Source organism: Ammodytes marinus (genome assembly GCF_949987685.1).
Source record: "Ammodytes marinus genome assembly, chromosome: 11".
Lineage (NCBI taxonomy): Eukaryota > Metazoa > Chordata > Actinopteri > Uranoscopiformes > Ammodytidae > Ammodytes > Ammodytes marinus.
The window spans coordinates 19,354,718-19,373,342 of NC_137215.1; the positions used below are offsets into that span (position 1 = coordinate 19,354,718).

Below are 18,625 nucleotides of genomic sequence, written 5' to 3' on the forward strand. Positions count from 1 at the left end.
CTCCCCTCCCCCCCTCCAGGGACCGTTTGATTGGTCTGATGATGACAGCATGTGACCTGTGTTCTGTTACAAAGAAATGGCAAATCACACGACTCACAGCCAATGACATCTATGCTGAGTTCTGGGCTGAGGTACAGTTTTGGTGTCATGATTGGTCGCGCCTCCGGTATAAGAGTCAGGATTCTATTAGTACTTGTAAATGCTGCTAGACCTAGGCTACCTGCCCTACATTTTCTTTCTTTCTTTTTCCTCTACAGGGAGATGAGATGAAGAAGATTGGTTTGCAGCCAATCCCTATGATGGACAGAGACAAGAAGGACGAGATTCCCCAAGGCCAAGTAAGACACAGAATCTTTACTCGTTTGTATCTAACTGTACTTATTCTCTTCTACCCACCGCACACACACACACACACACACACACACACACACACACACACACACACACACACACACACACACACACACACACACACACACACACAGGTTTATAGGAAGAAAACAATGTGGGAAACTACAAATTCCAGGGAAAGAGCACTAGAGTTTCCTGCTTAAGTCAGTGTACCAATTGTTGCATTCAAGTTTAAATAATGGCTTGAAATCAATGTTAGCCCAATAACTAGTATTACTATATATTGAGATTTTTTGTCATTTTAGTTGTCAATAAGCATAATGACACTTCTGCACACAGATAATACTATATTATAATACTAGATGTATGTTGAATATATATTTTTCCGTTTGTATGACACTTGATTTAAAAAGAAAATGCAATTTTTAATGCATGATCTATTGATACATGATCTAAGATTTTTTTGTACCCATTCAAACAAAATAGTTTTGTACTAATTTCAGAATTTTTGGAGTAGGGTTTAAATTAAATACAAATTGTTGTATTTATGTGGTAATTTCTGTTTTTTGAGCATGTGTAGCGTTTTGCACTCCCACGCATCATACACTCATGGGGATTTTACAGTGCCCACCTTACAGTCCTTGGTCATAATTTCTCTATTATCAACATTTTACAGACAAGACAACAGAAAATGTAAACCATAAGATGTGTTCGAATTGTTTTTTATTGTTCCTGGAATGTATGACTTTATATCACCAGTCTGTATCTACATCACACTTTAAACTCCTATCTACTCCCTCATTATTTCTGTATGTTTTTTGTCTTTATATTTAAGGTGGGATTCTACAACGCTGTTGCAGTTCCATGTTACACAACACTACAGGAGCTTGTCCCTTCATCCAGTCCTCTTCTAAAAGCCTGCAAGTAAGTATGCAAAGCTAGAGTTTTAAAGTATATTGGAGTTATAATATAATCCAATAATTTCCTATGGATGTTTCCTTTGGAAAGAAAATGGAAAAATAAACGGATAAAAGTTCATCTTCCTTCATATTGTAACACTGATGTCTCATCCGAAATGGTCAATAAATGAACTGACAACAGCTCGTTGCGTAATAAGTGATGTGTGTGCTGGCATCGTCCAAACAGCAACAGTTGGCCAGACAAATAAGATTAGAGGTGATAAGGAGTGTGTTTGTACAAGCAAGCGCACATTCCAACTCTTCCACTGAAAACACACACATACACGCTACTGTACTGATATTGGATTATACAAACTCTCCGAAAACATATTCGAATAGCCAAATACTGTATATCAATGGAAGAATACAGGAAACGGTTGCTCTTCCTAACATGGTGCGTCAGTGTGTGTGTGTGTTTGGTGAGGCACGTGTGAGTGTTTAGTCCACTGAGTGTGTGAGAATGTATGTGCATATGTGTTTCATATTTGGTTGTTGGACAGAATCATACTGCACATTGGCCCCGCCCTTCTGGGATAACCTGCCGTGACCTTGATCTGCAGGGGAATGCAAACAAAGTGAGCGGTGTAATATTTAAGCCCCAGCCTGTACGTCAGCATCAGTGCTCTGGGTGGGCAGGAGGCCTTTATATGTCCATGCCTTTGACCCCGCTTAGCCCCGGCTGCTTGTTGTGGGATCTGCCTCAGGCGTGTATAAACTGCATCAGGCTGGCTAATTGAATGGAATGGCAGCAAAGGGCAGCACTCTCTGCACTCGTACGTCAGGCTTGATTATAGTGCAAGGTGGGCGTTGGTGGGGATTCCCTCTCGACAACAAGAATTGATGGAACCTTCTGCTACAGATGACTCATGATTTACACTGGTGCTCCCATGTGTTGTCATACTTTGGTTGTTTAAAACAGTTTGGTTTAATGTGCTTTTAATGTTGTTGATTGACTGTTGAATTATCATGAGACTTACCATCATTTTATTTTCTGATCCTGTTGTGTGTTGTGATACAAATGGCTTAATAGTGAAAACTTTATTTCAGACTCTCAAGTAGGCCCAAATTATTGCTACAGCTGCATAATTTCTGCTATCTTTTATCAAATTCTGTCTGTCTCTTAAAATATTATACTATTACTATTACTCATACTATTTTAACACCAGGTGCACACCCTTGTGGCAGCAGAGTGTAATTTTGTTTAGTAACTACAGATAACCCCATCAATAGCTACAGTAGCATATTCAGGGTTCATTCAAACAAAATAATTGTTATATAATAGCAGTGTATGAGTTACAAATATACATCTGATCATAGGTTAACCAAATCAGAAGGTTATTCACATAATTGTAAATGATCTTGAACTATAGATTACGTTTGTGTCATTGATTTTATGCTGACGTGGTTTTATCACCATATGTCTTTGCAGTAAGAAACAAACAATTGCATTAATGGCACAGCCTTGATTGTAAAACCATAAAACTGTGTGTGTTTGCAGGGATAACCTGGGCCAGTGGGAGAAGATATCCCGCGGAGAGGCGGCAGACATAGTGCCCAGCCGGCCTCCAGACTCAGGCCCTGTCAAGGTGGACAACTGATGACCAAAGGAGTTGCTCGCCCAAACAAAGGAATACAACCTGAATCCTGCCATGGACCCGGTGGTTCATATGGGGGAAGATCCTATACGATCCTGTGTTTCCGGAGACGGATCGGCTAAAGGCGACTTGACTTTGAAAACACACACAGTTACACAGTTACCTCATTGGGTGACGGAGGTGTCGACACTGACGGTTTCACCGATCCCAGAGACTGACAGACAGCTGATGGGGTGGGACTTCCACCCATCACACCCTACATCCACTCAGCTTGGGAAATTCATTTGGTAGAATGGACTTTTGTTTGTTTGTTTTTTGGTTGTTTTATGTTATTTTATGTGTTTTTTTTTTGTATTATTATTATTATTATTATTTGAGCTGATACTTTTATGGTCTTGTATTTTGCAGAGGCCTTATATGCTGAACCTTTCACAGGCTAGAAACATGTGAAATCTTGTTTTCGGTTCAGGCTTTTTTGTTGTTGTTGAAATGGTACTGTTTGCCTTCTGTGGTAGGTTTATCGTATGCGCACTACTTCAGTAAGGCATTCCCAGAGACAGAAGGAATGTGTAGAGCAGATGTATGGTGTAACGCCACCTTCTCACTTGACAGGGTGGGATGTCAGAATGTTGTTTTTATTACTTTTTGAGCAAAAATCCTTTGCAGTACTTGAATAAAGACATACAGCCTATTCTAGGTGGAGATACCCCGCAGCATATTCTACAATATGCATGGATGAACTGTGAAGAGCGGTCCCCGGTCCCCCCTGGCATTTAGGACACTGCTACGTAGAAGATCAACTTACTTCTGATTAATGGGCCGACAGTAATCATGTTTGTAGGACGGAGTTCGCAACAGGAAAAAAAAATGACATTCATTTGGTATCAGCTATAGTAAGCCAAGACTGCATACTATTGAATTTCCACTCTAATAACATTTTTCATGCCACAATCACATCATGAATTATTTTTTGCTACAATCTGGTTCCTTCTCATTAATCAGTAACAATTTCTACAACCATTAATAAAACACAAGTAAAATGAGGATACTGCACAAGTTGGGTACCTGTCTCAGCAGATTATAAAAGTGTGTTTGCCGTGGCACAACAAACCTTTTAACATGTTGCCTACCTTATGTTAGGAAGCAGCGCCCGGATCTACATCAAGTTGTGACAAATCACTGAGTTTTAATGAAACAGATGGTCATAAGCCGTAGCCTATACTGTCTCTTTTTGCCTTCAAAAGCCTTCGTTTGAAGAATTTCTGAACACTTCATTCATCATTCTGCCATAATTTCCAACATGTGAAGCTAACGTGCATCATACGTCTATCTCTGGGATTGCAAACTCAAGAATGTTGGTTGACCTTTTCGCAGGTGTTTTATGAAAGTTCCCCTCATATCCGTGACATGTCGAAAGGAAACAAATCCTCCTCCTTTACACTGACTCTCCAATGCTGTGCAAGAAGGTACATTTGTACTCTCACAAATGAGTTTCTGAGATCTTCCAAAAGACAATAGTTTTGTCTGAAACTGTCATTCCAGTGGACATCGTCCCTCTGAGACTGAAATTACCACTCAATTAATTCTTTTTTTAAAGACTGGTACTGTGCCCCCCCCCCCCCCCCTCCCAATGGTGTGAATGTACATTTTGATGAATGTTTTGTTGATTGCAGACCCTCGGTGGTGGCAGATTTCCGTGATGTGCTCTGTCTTACTTTTGAGAATTGCTTCCAGTAAGCTTCAACCCAGAGCAACAATTAGCATGCACCTGAACTGATGTTAATATATAATTTTGCATATAAGGTAATAGGTGTATAATGTGTACAATCTAGGAATTAGTTTGTACAGACTGAGATGTATGCTCCGATGGTGCTAAACTGAATGGCAGTCAAGCACTTTCTGACTGGTTGTGTACACTGTGTGTGTCTGTGTGTGTGTGCGTGCGTGCGCATGTGTGTGCGTGCGTGCGTGTGTGAGAGAGAGAGAAATCTTTACGACTGTCTCTTCCCCCGCCCCCTTCCGACCCCACCTGAGAACGTGGTTAAGTCCATAACACTGCACTGTCCCTTCTACTTTTTCAGCACCAGTTATATCCCATCGTCTGCACTATGTTTAGCTTATGATCTTTATCATTATTATTATTGATGATTATTATTATTGCTATTATTACTATTGTTATTTTCCTAATTAGAGTTAAATTTAAATTAACTTATATTTTTTATACAAAGAAAAATAATGTTGGCCTTTTTGTTTTGTACAAAGTAAACATTAAGATAAACAAAACGGTCTAGACATGTTACTGTTACCCAGAATAATTGCGGAATGTCTCAACTGTAAATGTAAGAGCAGTAGCCCAAATGACTTTTAATAAATACCTGAAAAACCTGTTCCATAGTCTTCTTTATGTCATGTTTGTATCACCTATTTTTTGCATTTCACTCTTGATGCATGCTGTATGAATTAAAGAGCTGCAGAGTCAGTGACAGTGATGACTGCACCACTCCTAATTGGTCAGCATGGCGTTGGACTTGAATATAGTACAGTATATCATCAAAGAAAATCTAGTTTTACCTCCAATTTGCATTCTATGGTGCCATAAATAAAACAAAACTACCAAATAGCAGCTTTACAATAAATACAAATAGTTGAAGTCTTATTTGAATTGGACCGCATTCAAGCCACAGAAAGGGTAATCCTTATATTTAATATTAAAACTTAATATTTTCAAAATTATCAATTGTACTATACTTTTCTCTGGCATTTATGAAACTCTTGGATATATAGGTTACATTCTATAATCACAATCACTGGCCCTCCATATAGATATTATACAATTGGTTATGCAAACTCTTGAAAATTAGTCTTTTGGAAAGTGAACTTCTGGGGGGTTCTTCCATCTTTTACTGCATTCTTTTGCGTAACATCATTACTATAACTTTGCTAAAGGAAGACACAGTGATGCAAATGAATTCAGACTCTTCGCTCATGCTCAGCTTTGCCATCTGGGTGCATGCATTCCTATTAAGGCCTTTCCAGCCCCGAGGCTGAGCTTCATTTTCCTTCTCCTCCTCCCCCCTAACTTTGGCTCTGTAGGCCACACTCTCTCGACTGTGTGTTTACACACACACACATTAACCCAATTACTGTGAATACCCAGATGTAGGCTAAATGGTAGTTTGATTAAAGGATTTACAGGAGTTTTGCTTAACCAGGAGGATCAAAAATTAAGCTGCAGTTAACCCCATCAGATGAACCCAGATGGTTATGTAGGCCTCCTACATCCCCTACGTGGCTACAAATGAGATGTAGCACCCCAGAGCTCATGGGTACGATTATTATTTAGGCACTGAACGCCACACAGGCATTACGCGCTTCGGTCTCCCTGGTAACCGTGTACAGAGCAGACTGTTGCGGCCTTGAAGAAAGTTTGTATAATGTTGTGATTCTGCACAGAAGTAATATTTTCTTACAGGTGAGGTGAGGTTATTATTTAGGGTTTTGTATGTCTGTTTTGTCCACGTGCTCAAACTGCATATTTGCAATATAGGGTAATGTATTGTAAGTAACGACTAGGGCTACTAAGCACTGCCGCTGGCTCTTTGCTAGGTGTGTCACTGGCTCAAACATGGCTAAGTTCATTCACCTGTATGATGTTAGGCTGTTTAATTGTGACACTTTGAATATAAGCTTCTCAGTCACATTCATGTATTGGGGAGTGGGGGGACATGACAGTTCGGCTGCATAATAAAGGTACATGTTGTGAGGTCAGTCAGTCACCCTTCGTGCACTTTAAACAAACGTCATGTGTTTATGTTTTCATAGACATGTCCAGCAGCTGTAAGCCAAAGCCCGAGCGCTTTGGGAGCGACATCCGCAGGCTGCTTCTGGCTGCTGAAGCCGGTCAGAAGGCAGATGTCCAGGCTTACTCCTCTGGTCATCTGGGGCCCCGGGGCCTGAACCACAGTCAGTCTCACAGCAGGGAGACAAAGCAGCCTTTGTGGGGGATGTCCCAGAGCCTGGATGAAACTCCAAACCCTCTGACACCTTGGCACACACGCAGCAAGGCACCGGTCGGCTCAAAGAAGAAACAAATGAAGGAATCTGAAGTGTGGAGCTCAACTGGACATGACCAGGCTGCGGATGGTTCCTCACATGTAGACAGAAGAGAACATAAGATGAGTCCACCTAAGATAGTTTACTGCTCTGCCGACTCTTTGCCGGTCCAGCCCAGGTCCTTCTCCAGGAAAAAGTCGAAGGCTTCATCTGAGCCCAAGGGGAAACTGCAATTTAGCTCAAGCCACTCTGACCAGAAAGGCCTGAATTATAATAAGGGTCAGCTCGAGACCAAACAGCAGTTTGGCCGGCAAGTCATTGCAAGGCAGGTCTTCTGGGCTGAAATAAATGTTGCTCTAAATCATGAGAAGAAACTTCAACAGGTAGGAATGGTCACACAAACCATGACGTCTCACACAATTAGTTGTTTTACTGCACTTTTGTTAATGTTCAGATTTTATATTTTGTCTTGTTTTCCATGAGATGGCAGTTCTTTAATGGCCTCTGTAAACACTCTCCCAGAAGGTTCATGAATAAAAAACAACACCCGTAGACTCTCACGCAGATCTCCACTCACTAGCGTGTGTTCCTGTCATACCCAGGAGCTGAAGAAGCTGTCAGCGCAGAGCTGGCCCAGCAGAGAGCGCCTTGCGGTGTTCAGTGACGTCTTTGATGATGTATGTGAAGCCTCGCCGGTATTTGGACGCATCCTGAGGGAAATTAAGGTTTTTCCATTTCCTCTATACCCACTAGCACATTTTTAGCAAGTGCCGTCAGAGGTAGTCGAGCCAAGAGAGAGCAGCGGGTCCCTGGTGTAGCAGGCGGAAGTAGAGCAACCTCTGGAACCTGCTCACGACGCAGGATAAGTGCACCATCAGAAATAAAATTACTTAGTGTCATTAATACAACTATATCTTTTTTTTGAGCACAATAGCTTTCTTCACAATGTCAGCAAACCTACTTTACATGTTGTTTATCATTTAGCATTTCCCTGTAAGTGTTTGTGCCTTGAGTAGTACTAGACAGTGATTTTGACATTGCCATTATTGCTGTTATTGACGGCATAAAAACTAAAGGGATGAGGACAAGCACACTGCATACATTTCTTGGCATTGGCTTACATATTACAGTTTCAGTTATTTGTGTTCATTTATTATCGGTGGCATGGCTCAATATTTTATTCACAAGACTGTTTTGATTAGAATAAAGTCAAGATTTGAAAAATATTATTTTCACAATGTGGGTGAAGTTTAGATTTCATCTAAAAAAACGTTTTTTTCTGTTGTTTTTTCAGACGGATTATGACCTGTATGTCAACCACATGATGGCTTCCCAATCATCAATAGAGGACTCTGTAAGGCACACTGTGCATTATGTATTCAATATAGATGTGAATGATAATACGGTCTTGAGACATGGAAGTCGCTTCCTGGCCTTATTTCCTGTCACAGACATTGGCTCCCTTCTATGGTGGTCATTTGATTGAGAGGAAACATAACATAATGGCTTCATGTTTCTGACTTGCACATTACAGTTATTTAAACATTTCATAGAACAGGATGGAGCCTCAAATGGCATCCTCACATTTTTGTTTTTGTTGTTATCGTTTCGTAGCAGTCACTGCAAACTTCACTCGACAATCTCGGCGACGACAAAGTAAGAGAAATGGAGTTGGAAGATGCCGAAGACGAGGTGTGCAGGCTGGAAGAGGCGGCCAGACGTGCTCTAGAGGAGAATAAACGGTACTGAATGGATCTGCCAAAAATAAACAGTATACATTCAGTATATATATTCTGCACATGCTCATTAGTTAAAAACATCATTTTTTTTTTTGAAGAGTCCGAAATGAGTTGCAGGACAGCAAGGCTGCTATGGGCTGTAACGAGAGCGTCCAATCAAAGAGGCTGCAGGTGTTGAACACATGGAGGGAGATCCAACAGCTGGAGGAGGAGAAGAAGGAGAAGCTGGTGTCCACTGTTAGAACCACGGCCACTGAGAAACAACTCAAAGACGTGAAGGTTCTCAGAGAATAAACTGTCCACTCTCTTCACGTATATTTTGTCTCTTAGGTCTTTTTTTCTCCAGACACGTTTGTGTGTAGCACAGCTTGACTTTTTGACTAAAAGATATACAATGTTAACAGCTAATGGCAAAAAATGCATATGGTTGCAGTTTTTTTTATTGAGCTTGTTCTTCTATTTTCTTCCAGAGAGAGATAATAAGACTGATAGCCTCAAACGACCGCCTGAAGACCACCAACAAGGCAAGGGACCTTGAACTTTATCCTGCTTTGTCATCATTTTTCGTACTACAGATATGAAATACACGTTCTGCTACGTGACAGTGTGGGTCGTGTTTTTTACATTTATATGTATATCTTTATATATATAAATGTGTGTGTATATATATATATATATATATATATATATATATATATATATTGTGTATTTTTCCCTCAAGGATCTGAAAGACAACATCAACATGGTGCTGAACAGAGAGAAAGCAAGCAAAGCCACGATAAGGTACATGTTATATTCTAACACACACTGCATAAGTGACACTTGACCAAGAGACTTGTGACTCCTACTTACCGCTGCTTTGCTATGTTTTACCACCAGGATGTTGTGGGAAGGAATACAGGGCGATCGACAACAAACAGAAAAGAGTGAATAGCTTAGGCAGCAAGTAACCCAGAGGATCATCTCCTGTTCTGGACATGTTGAAAAAAATCTCTTTACCACAACTGAAATCTCAGATCATTGTTTACAACTACCACCAGTTTAAGCAAGCAATGGAAAAAGTCTTGCATTCAAAATGAATAACATTACCAGTACATAAGATTCCAAAGTAAAACTACTCCTTATGACTGTCCCCTTAAAGAGTGGTATTCTGTTTAATATTGGGTTGTTGTCACTGGTGCAACATTTTAGCAGTATTTTATTGTTGGTTGAGGTGAAGCTCATGTCATCTACTTAATATACTGTTGGATAGTTCAATCCTTAATAATGCATCTCATTTTGAAAGTCGGACATGGGTTTTGTACATACAATCTTAATTTATGTACTAACTAGTATTGCACTAGTATTGTTATATGACTGTTACTTAATATGTCTACTTAATGTTGGAAAGTAAATTCAACAACATTTGCCTTTAAAACGTGGCGCAACAGTTAGGCAAATGAACAGCAGCTAACAGTTGACACTTCACATATGTTGTTCCAGTGGCCTTGGGCACTCCAATTAGTGTTTGCTGATATGAACAACTTCCACCCAAAGGTTGAATTCCAATTAGTTGTGGCGTATGTACAGCCTGGAGCTATGCACATGTTAATGAATTGAAATGAGAACTGTTTCAGCAGTTTAACAGAATTGTCTTTTACTTGATTATTCTGTACTGAGCTGTGCAGTAAAATTAAAGGGTTGGATTAAGAAGCTCTTCTCACGGTTCTGTCTATAGGAGACCATAGTTAGTATGCATTTTGTACAGACTGAATCTGCAAATGCATTACATAAGTCTTAACTGGTATCAGTAAAAGAGACCTCTGTTGTTTGAGAGAAACACTGAAAAGGACAGAAAAGGAAAATCAATTTCCAAAGCGTGGGGAGTACAATATTTCCCTTCAAACACAAGAGGGCAGCAGAGACATGCCAAATGAATCAGACCATGTTCTGTTTGTCTCTGTAATTATTCAGTCCTGAAGTATCAGTGTGTTTGACCTTTATGAAAAGACAGTGAAGATCATTTGAAGTTTGTGATGTGTTGATAAAGGTCACAGCCGGCTGAAATGCCAGCATTAGATGTGCAGAGGGCTAAAGCGATTACGAAGACGGGGGTTTTCCTCTGGACCCTAGGTCCTTGTGACTTTTTCCAGACATAAAAGTCCCAATGATAGCTTTGCTGGATCAAACTCTGATGAAATTACTAATTTGATTTGCTCACAAATCGCAAAAGAATGAGGAGCTAAGAGGGAATTATCGAAAGCTTTCTCTTGGATTAATACGGGGGGTGATCTTTGCTCCCGAAAATCAGTGAGTGCCTTGCTGTCTGCCAGAATGTTATCAGAGGTCAAAGTCTGCTCTCTGGTGTGCTGGTAGAGCCAGTAGGAGTGGAGTGTGTTTGTGTCCCTCTCACTCTCTACTGGTCTTCTCCCCTGTTGACAACATCAACCATGCTGCTTCGCACTGTGGTCCTGCTCCTCAGCGTGTCCGTGGTCATGTGTGCCACTTTGGGCCACTACCAGGCTCAGGCAATGGAGGAGGAGAAGGCCCCTGTTGCTGTGGAGCCAACTGCTGTAAACGTTGGCACTGTAGATGCTGTAGACTCTGTAGATGCAGCTGAAGTAGAAGTCAAAGTTCCAACTGATGCTCAAGTTAGCGATTCACCTGCGACTGAGGAACTTGCAGCTAATATACTTGCAGGGGATCCCGCAAGTGACGCAGACACACCTGAAGTGGCTCACTCTGATGGCGAGAAAACTGAACAGGATCACCCGGGAACCGAGAAAACACAAGTGGAGGTCCCTGAGGCAGACAAAACTGAATTGGACACTCTTGAATCTGACAAACTTGAAGTAGAGGTCCCTGTGACAGCCGAAGAGCCAGGCACAGACGGTGATGATGAGTCTGCTGGAGATGCCCCTGCTGTGGAAGCTCTCTCCGCTGAAGCTATCACCACCCAGGAGCAGCAGCAACCTTCTGATGAGGAGGAGAAAGAGGCCTTGGAGGAGAAGGTGGTTGAGAAGGAGGATGAGGGGAATGACATCAAACCAGTCCAGACAACCCCGACCCCAAGCAGAATCGTGAAACGCGAAGAGACAAGCGGTGGTTGGGGCCTCAACTCAATTCGAAGTGGTTTCCAGGGTGTGCACGGATACTTTGAGTCCCTGGTGGAGCTGGTGGGGGGACAGGATGGTGTGTGTCAGTACCGCTGCAGATACGGTAAGAGCAAAATCTCTTGATTTCAGAAAGTTCTATATTGTTATTGTTTTTTTGGCCTTTATTTTACAGTCAGATCAATATAGGAACAAGTTCTTATTTACAATGGCGGCATGACAAGCAACAAAATCTACTTAGGGAAAGGTAAGGAGGGCTAGGAGATAAAATACATACGACTTAGAATACCTTTTCAAATTACATAAAAACTATTTAAATAACAACTTGAATTGGCAATGAGAACACATGCAGCAGTCAACAAGTATAAATTGAGAAGTGCAAAGGTCCATGGATGAATAAAAAGGGAGAAACCTTATATTATGTGTTGTTATCTTAAAGTGTCCTGGAGGAGGTGGGACATTTAATGATTCAGGGTACTCAGAAATAGCCAGAGTTGTTGTTGAAGAAGAGAAAAGACAAACATTTGTTTTTGCAGTGCACCTTGTCAACAGAAGGTTTTGAAATGAGTATAACGTGGTCCGTTTCCAATATTCCTTCTGTTTGTTTTCCCAACACATTGTTAAGTCTCAAATCAATCCGTCTGCTGTCCATATGTTAGTTACTTATTTGTTGATGTACGATGATAGGATTACTGTGTCCTGGGCTCTCAGCAGGCTGCTGATAATGAAAGCTGAACGCATTGTGGTCATCAGCCTTGGATGCATATGTACCTACAGTTACGTAATCAATACAGTTGATAGTACAGATGTTCTCAAACAGAAGTCACATCTTATCTTTAACGACCCACACCCAAGAACAAAGATACATGGAGAGAGTACATGATGATTTTTTTTTTTTTTTTTAAGATATCTTTTTGGCATTTTTATGCTTTATTGATAGTGCAGAGAGACAGAGGTGAAATGGGGCAGAGAGGGGAGTGACATGCAGAGGACGACCGCGGGCGGGAATCGAACCCGGGTCTGCTGCTGGGCCCGGCCCGGGGGGGACGCCCTACCAACTGAGCTAAGGGCGCCCCGAAATTATTAATTATTAATTATTATTATTTTTGATGTGTCTTCAATTTAGTTCAAGATTAGTAAATTAATGGAACTTTTTATGGGTTTCTTTCTCAGGAGAACTTCCTCAACCACGCCCCGGTTACCATCAACAAGAGCCCAACGGCTGCAGCAACTCTCTTGTGGGATACGAGGTGAATGCCGCTGTAGGTGGCATCTTCAAAGTGACAGCACCTTACTGGCTGGTTAAGGCCAGGTCCTATATTTACTGTATTTAAGCTGTACTTTTAACAATATGGTTCTTTCTTTCTGACAGATTGGCCTGGATATCCCTGCCATGACAAAGTGCTGTAACGTGCTGGACGTGTGCTACGACACTTGCGGGGTGGACAAGTACGACTGTGACAACGAGTTTCGCTCATGTCTGCACGGCATCTGCTCGGACCTCAATAAAAGTCTGGGCTTTGTGTCCAAGGTAGAAGGTGAGATATTTGCAGAAGATATACTCTGCCCCTTTTCCCGTCTGATGCACTACATTGGATTTTTTGCCGATATCCGATATACCGATATCATAAAACTCATTCAGCCGACTACAGATATTGATTCCGATGTATGGAATTTGTATAACATATACCCCCACTCGCAGATATCTCTTCTGTAGAGGAATTAACATATTATTATTTAAACTCTTATCGTGGTGGGCCACCGGAAATTGCAGACATAAACTATGTTGCTTAAAATGATGTCATTTTATATTTTTGTATATATTTTTTTAAATTTTGTGTAAAATTAGACAAATACTTAAATATACATTGGTTAAAACATTTTGAGCTCCTCCCTCGCTCTGCTGCAGGTTGACGTTGTATGTGATGAAGCAGCAGTTTAAATATTGGTTTGTTACAGTATATCGGCAAGTTTTCCGATATCAGATATTTAATTTTAAAGCCAATATCTGCCAACACTGATAACGTAGCGATAATATTGTGCATCCCTATATAGGATGGTATGGTATAACATCTCACATATTTGCCCGTCTTTCTCTCCTCAGCCTGTGAATCGATGGCGGACACTCTCTACAACACAGTGTGGACTCTTGGTTGTAGACCTTACATGAACAGCCAGAGGGCAGCATGTATCTGCGAGGGAGAGGAGAGGGATGAACTGTGACATATACAGTAGATCACTATATGGAACAACTCTGGAACGCCTGAATGCCTGCACGGACCGACAACAGAGTTATTTCCTCAGTTTTTTTCCGCAGATTATTCTGTATATTTACAGGACCTTTTTGTCAAAGAGGAGATACTTCACATGAGCCCTGTCAAGATTCAGAGCCTGGTAGTAAAAAAAAAAAAAAAGAGACATGCAAGGGGGAATGCAAATGAACAGTTTCTCAGGTTGTATTAATACTATTAAGCAGCTGATTAGGACTTTCAGAATCTTGAATTACTTTTGCATGTTATTCTCCTCCATACTCCATTTCATTTTAAGGCATGTTTAAGGCCTCTATGACTCCATTACTATACATTATTTTTGATGACTCCAAACAGCGTGCCTGATGGGAAGGATATCGTAGTTAGGTTTATTTCCTCCAGATTGAAAAAGACACAAGATAATGAGCTGCTATCCATCAAGAAAAGTCTGCTCAAACACAACATTGTCAGCACCTTGTACATGTAACGCCTATTACAGCTACTACGGTTAATGTGAAGTTGTAAGTTATTTGACAATTATTTGTTATTCATGAATAAATGCATGGCTAATTGCAGTTTAACTGACACTGATTGCTTTTAGATTAATTGTCAGAGTGATGAAGCAGGCACAGATTTTTCCCAGGCGTGTCACACACTGATATCTCTTTTCCAACCTCGCCAGAATGTGTGACGTGCTCCCCCAGCCATCGATTATACTGAGCAAATGAGTCAGAATACATCTATGGAGGGTTCAGCATGCACTTTTCAAGTTAGCGATGGCGTGAAATATCAACTGCTTTAATAAATCCACTAAATCTTTAAGCTGTAACAAGCCATGAGAAACGCCTCTATGTGTGACCTAGAAAAGCATCCTTCATGCTGTAATAGTTACAAATGAACTGTGGTCCCTCTGAATGATCTCTAATAGAAAATGCCATTCACTTTAATGCCAGTAAATTGTGCTGCCAGGCAGAGTGGCAAAGGCACACAAACTTGGATGTATGAGCCAGAAATTCAAGAAATCTCCAGCACTGTGACTGACACCGGACCATAAATAGAAGTAATTCAGAAAGTGTCGGAAAGGCTTTTGAAAATGTAAAAAACATTTCGAACTGGAGTGTTGCCTTTGCCCATCAATGTTGTTCTTCAAGAATAATGCAGGTCATTATATTTTCTGTCTGAAAGATGTTACACCACTAAAGCATCATTCAGTATAATCAAAATAATGAATGTAATATATTTAAATAGACAAGAAAAACACGTCAATAAAAAACATCTATTTATGAGAAACAAAATACCTGATATTTGTGCTTTTATTGCCACCGTCTCATTTGGCGAAGTGTTCATATACCAGAAGTAACAACAGAGCTGTAGACTAACTTTATTATTAAACAAAAATGTATGTATGAACAATGATCCCACTTCCATCAAACAAGATTGATATTCAGTCTTTGTGTGTATTCACATTTGTTTTATTTTAGTATTTAACATTATTGTTCAAATTCAGAGGATTTCCCAGTGTAGAAAAATACTAGACGGACACATTAAAGCAGATACATTCTATTGTCTACACAAAAAAATGTGTTAATTAAATATGAACTCATCGTTTCATATGAAGCACCTTGGTCTGCATTTTGTGTAGACCAATTCCTTTGAACTGCCTGACCTATATTCACTTCCACCCTGCACAAGTTTAAAGTGGGACTAGTGAATTGTTATGGTTCCTGGATGACCATGATGTGTAGTAGAGGAGGATGCCAGGACACATGGCCACTCAAATTAGCCCTAGGACCTTTTTTGTTGCATGCAGCTCATTTGAATCTCATCTATGTCATTCTATAGAAATTGGCTAACGTAAGGAATGCTCATCAAATTACAATGACAAACTTCCCTGTAAGGTCTTTAATTACTACTGATTAGCCGATTGTGGTGGGGGAAATCTACATCCACTTTTTGCTTTAGAAAATCCACCTTTGTTGGTGAGTCTCACTCAATAGGTAATGGCCGATCTGCAGCAAAAGCAAAACACCTCCCCCTGAAGGCTCTTTTCGGGTATTTTTGAGGTCACCTTGTGGATCTTAATGTTGTTTTTCACAGCTGGTAACTTGCTCATGGGAATGGGCTCGGCAAATTCATTAACCTTCTGAAATGTAGAAGTAAATGATATTTAAGTTGCTGTTTTTCAGCTTGGCATGAAGGTTGTGTGGACTTTGGGTCTCACCTACTAATATTTGAATTTATCTGAAATATTTCTTACAATTTATTTAACGGCACGGGCACAGTACTCAAAAGATAAAATTACTTTTATTTATTTACTGGGTAATCACTAATTTAATGCAGAGGTGTGATGAAAGATTTGTCTAACTTGGTCAACACTGTCCACACTGCCCGTACAGAGAGTCACTAATATCTGTATATATGACTTGGAACACTGGCAGTAAACACGTTACTTGTGGGTTATTTTGCCTGTTTACAACTCCCCACCAATATGAAACGCCTGAACTACTGTGATTATCCTACAGACATAGTTCTCTGAAGAAAGAAAATATATGTGAAAAACTGCATTGGGCTCTCAAAGTGTGTCCTGCAATTCTCTGAATGTCTAGACTTGGTGCCACCAGTTTAATTGCCGCCTAAAGCCAGCAATGCAAGCTTGTAAATGACACATATTAGAAATAGTTTATTTTTTTCAACAATATCATTAGTTTTCGGTAACACTTTACAATAAGGTACACAAAATTGTAGTACCTACTACATAGATATGTGTTACCTACTACATAGGTTTTTTTTGTGTTACCTACTACATAGGGTTTTTGTTTGTGCTACCTAACACATAGGGTTTTTTTTGGTGTGTTACCTACTACATGAGTTTTTTTTGTGCTACCCAACACATAGGTTTTTTGTTGTTGTTGTGTTACCTACTACATAGGGTTTTTTTTGTGCTACCTAACACATAGGGTATTTTTTTTTTGGTGTGTTACCTACTACATTAGTTTTTTTTGTGCTACCTAACACATAGGTTTTTTTTGTGCTACAAACACATAGGTTTTTTTTTGTGCTACCTAACACATATATTTTTTTTGTATTACCTACTACATAGGTTTTTTTGTGCTACCTAACACATAGTTTTTTTTTGTTGTGTTACCTACTACATAGGGTTTTTTTTGTCTGCTACCTAACACATAGGGGTTTTTTTTGGTGTGTTACCTACTACATAAGTTTTTTTTCTGTGCTACCTAACACATAGGTTTTTTTTTGTGCTACCTAACAGGTTTTTTTTGGTGTGTTACCTACTACATAAGTTTTTTTTTCTGTGCTACCTAACTCAGATTTTTTTTGTGTGTTACCTACTACATAAGTTTTTTTTGTGCTTCCTAACACATTGTTTTTTTTTGTGCTACCTAACACATAGGGTTTTTTTTGGTGTGTTACCTACTACATAGGGTTTTTTTTGTGCTACCTAACACATAGGTTAATTCTCTAAACTGCAGCCTAAGATAAGTCAGAATGGTGAATCTTATGTTAGGTAGCACACAAAAAAAAACCTATGTAGTAGGTAACACACCAAAAAAAAAAACCCTATGTGTTAGGAAGCACAAAAAAAAACCTGTGTTAGGTAGCACAAAAAAATAAACTTATGTAGTAGGTAACACACCAAAAAAAAACCCTATGTGTTAGCCAGCACAAAAAAAACAATGTGTTAGGTAGCACAAAAAAAACCTGTGTTGGGTAGCACAAAAAAAAAGCCTATGTGTTAGGTAGCACAAAAAATAAACGTATGTAGTAGGTAACACAACAACAAAAAAACCCTATGTGTTAGGTAGCACAAAAAAAAAACTATGTAGTAGGTAACACAAAAAAAAACCTATGTGTTAGGTAGCACAAAAAAAACCTATGTGTTAGGTAGCACAAAAAAACTTATGTAGTAGGTAACACCAAAAAAACCCAATGTGTTAGGTAGCACAAAAAACCCTATGTAGTAGGTAACACAAAAAAAACCTATGTAGTAGGTAACACATATCTATGTAGTAGGTACTACAATTTTGTGTACCTTATTGTAAAGTGTTACCTAGTTTTTTTATTTTACTGAAAACACCAAACCATTAAGCCAAAGTTGTTGATTACATTTTTTCTCATATATTTGCACTTTTTTAAATACTTTTCTTTTGAAACTCTTGCTTAACAATCCTACACTTTATGATGCTTTAATGTTAGTACGTTACTGAGCAAACATGTATTCATTTGATATAATATGGAGCTTTAATATATTTATATTTAAAATATATACCTCGGGGTGAAAAATTTACAAACCTTATCTTTGACCCAGTAGGTGAGAAGAAGTGCACACAGCCCAATCAAGTAGGTGACACTTGAAGATCTAGACACACTTCACATCTCATGGATGTAGGGTTTTACTTACAATGATTAATTAAGGTATTTGATTGAATTAAATGACCCAACACACATCATTTCCACATAGTTCGTACTGTAGTTTAATAGTAAATGATTTTCAAAGGGATACCAACACTCTATTACTTAACACCAAATAAACTGAAATGCTCACTTTATCTCTTTTTATTGAAATGT

At 39.6% G+C, this 18,625-nt stretch overlaps 4 protein-coding genes across 4 annotated transcripts in view; 3 read left to right on the forward strand and 1 right to left on the reverse strand.

Moving 5' to 3' along the window:
• pde10a (phosphodiesterase 10A) overlaps positions 1-5,258 on the forward strand; it is a gene marked incomplete at its 5' end in the record, with an annotated part of 65,007 nt that extends 59,749 nt beyond the window's left edge. Inside the window, 4 exon segments of the mRNA XM_080037206.1 lie at positions 20-131; positions 258-338; positions 1,187-1,275; positions 2,809-5,258. Coding sequence (XP_079893332.1) covers positions 20-131; positions 258-338; positions 1,187-1,275; positions 2,809-2,908 — 382 coding nt within the window. The 3' untranslated portion in view covers positions 2,909-5,258.
• A 1,471-nt stretch (positions 5,259-6,729) lies between these two features.
• On the forward strand, positions 6,730-11,052 carry LOC307257878 (uncharacterized protein; the record flags this gene model as incomplete). The annotated part of the gene is made up of 8 exons (XM_080037240.1): positions 6,730-7,341; positions 7,561-7,683; positions 8,253-8,312; positions 8,576-8,700; positions 8,796-8,976; positions 9,168-9,221; positions 9,419-9,480; positions 11,010-11,052. 8 exons carry the CDS (start codon positions 6,730-6,732, stop codon positions 11,050-11,052), a joined length of 1,260 nt encoding a protein of 419 aa, XP_079893366.1.
• Positions 11,053-11,126: 74 nt separating this feature from the next.
• On the forward strand, positions 11,127-14,012 carry pla2g12b (phospholipase A2, group XIIB; the record flags this gene model as incomplete). The annotated part of the gene is made up of 4 exons (XM_080037241.1): positions 11,127-11,895; positions 12,963-13,039; positions 13,162-13,327; positions 13,894-14,012. 4 exons carry the CDS (start codon positions 11,127-11,129, stop codon positions 14,010-14,012), a joined length of 1,131 nt encoding a protein of 376 aa, XP_079893367.1.
• Positions 14,013-17,999: 3,987 nt separating this feature from the next.
• The window catches only part of mcu (mitochondrial calcium uniporter), a 69,523-nt gene continuing 68,897 nt past the window's right edge, over positions 18,000-18,625 (reverse strand). Inside the window, exon 10 of the transcript XR_013845114.1 lies at positions 18,000-18,037. The gene's annotated coding sequence lies outside the window, so the exon portion shown is untranslated. The remainder of the gene's footprint in view (positions 18,038-18,625) is intronic.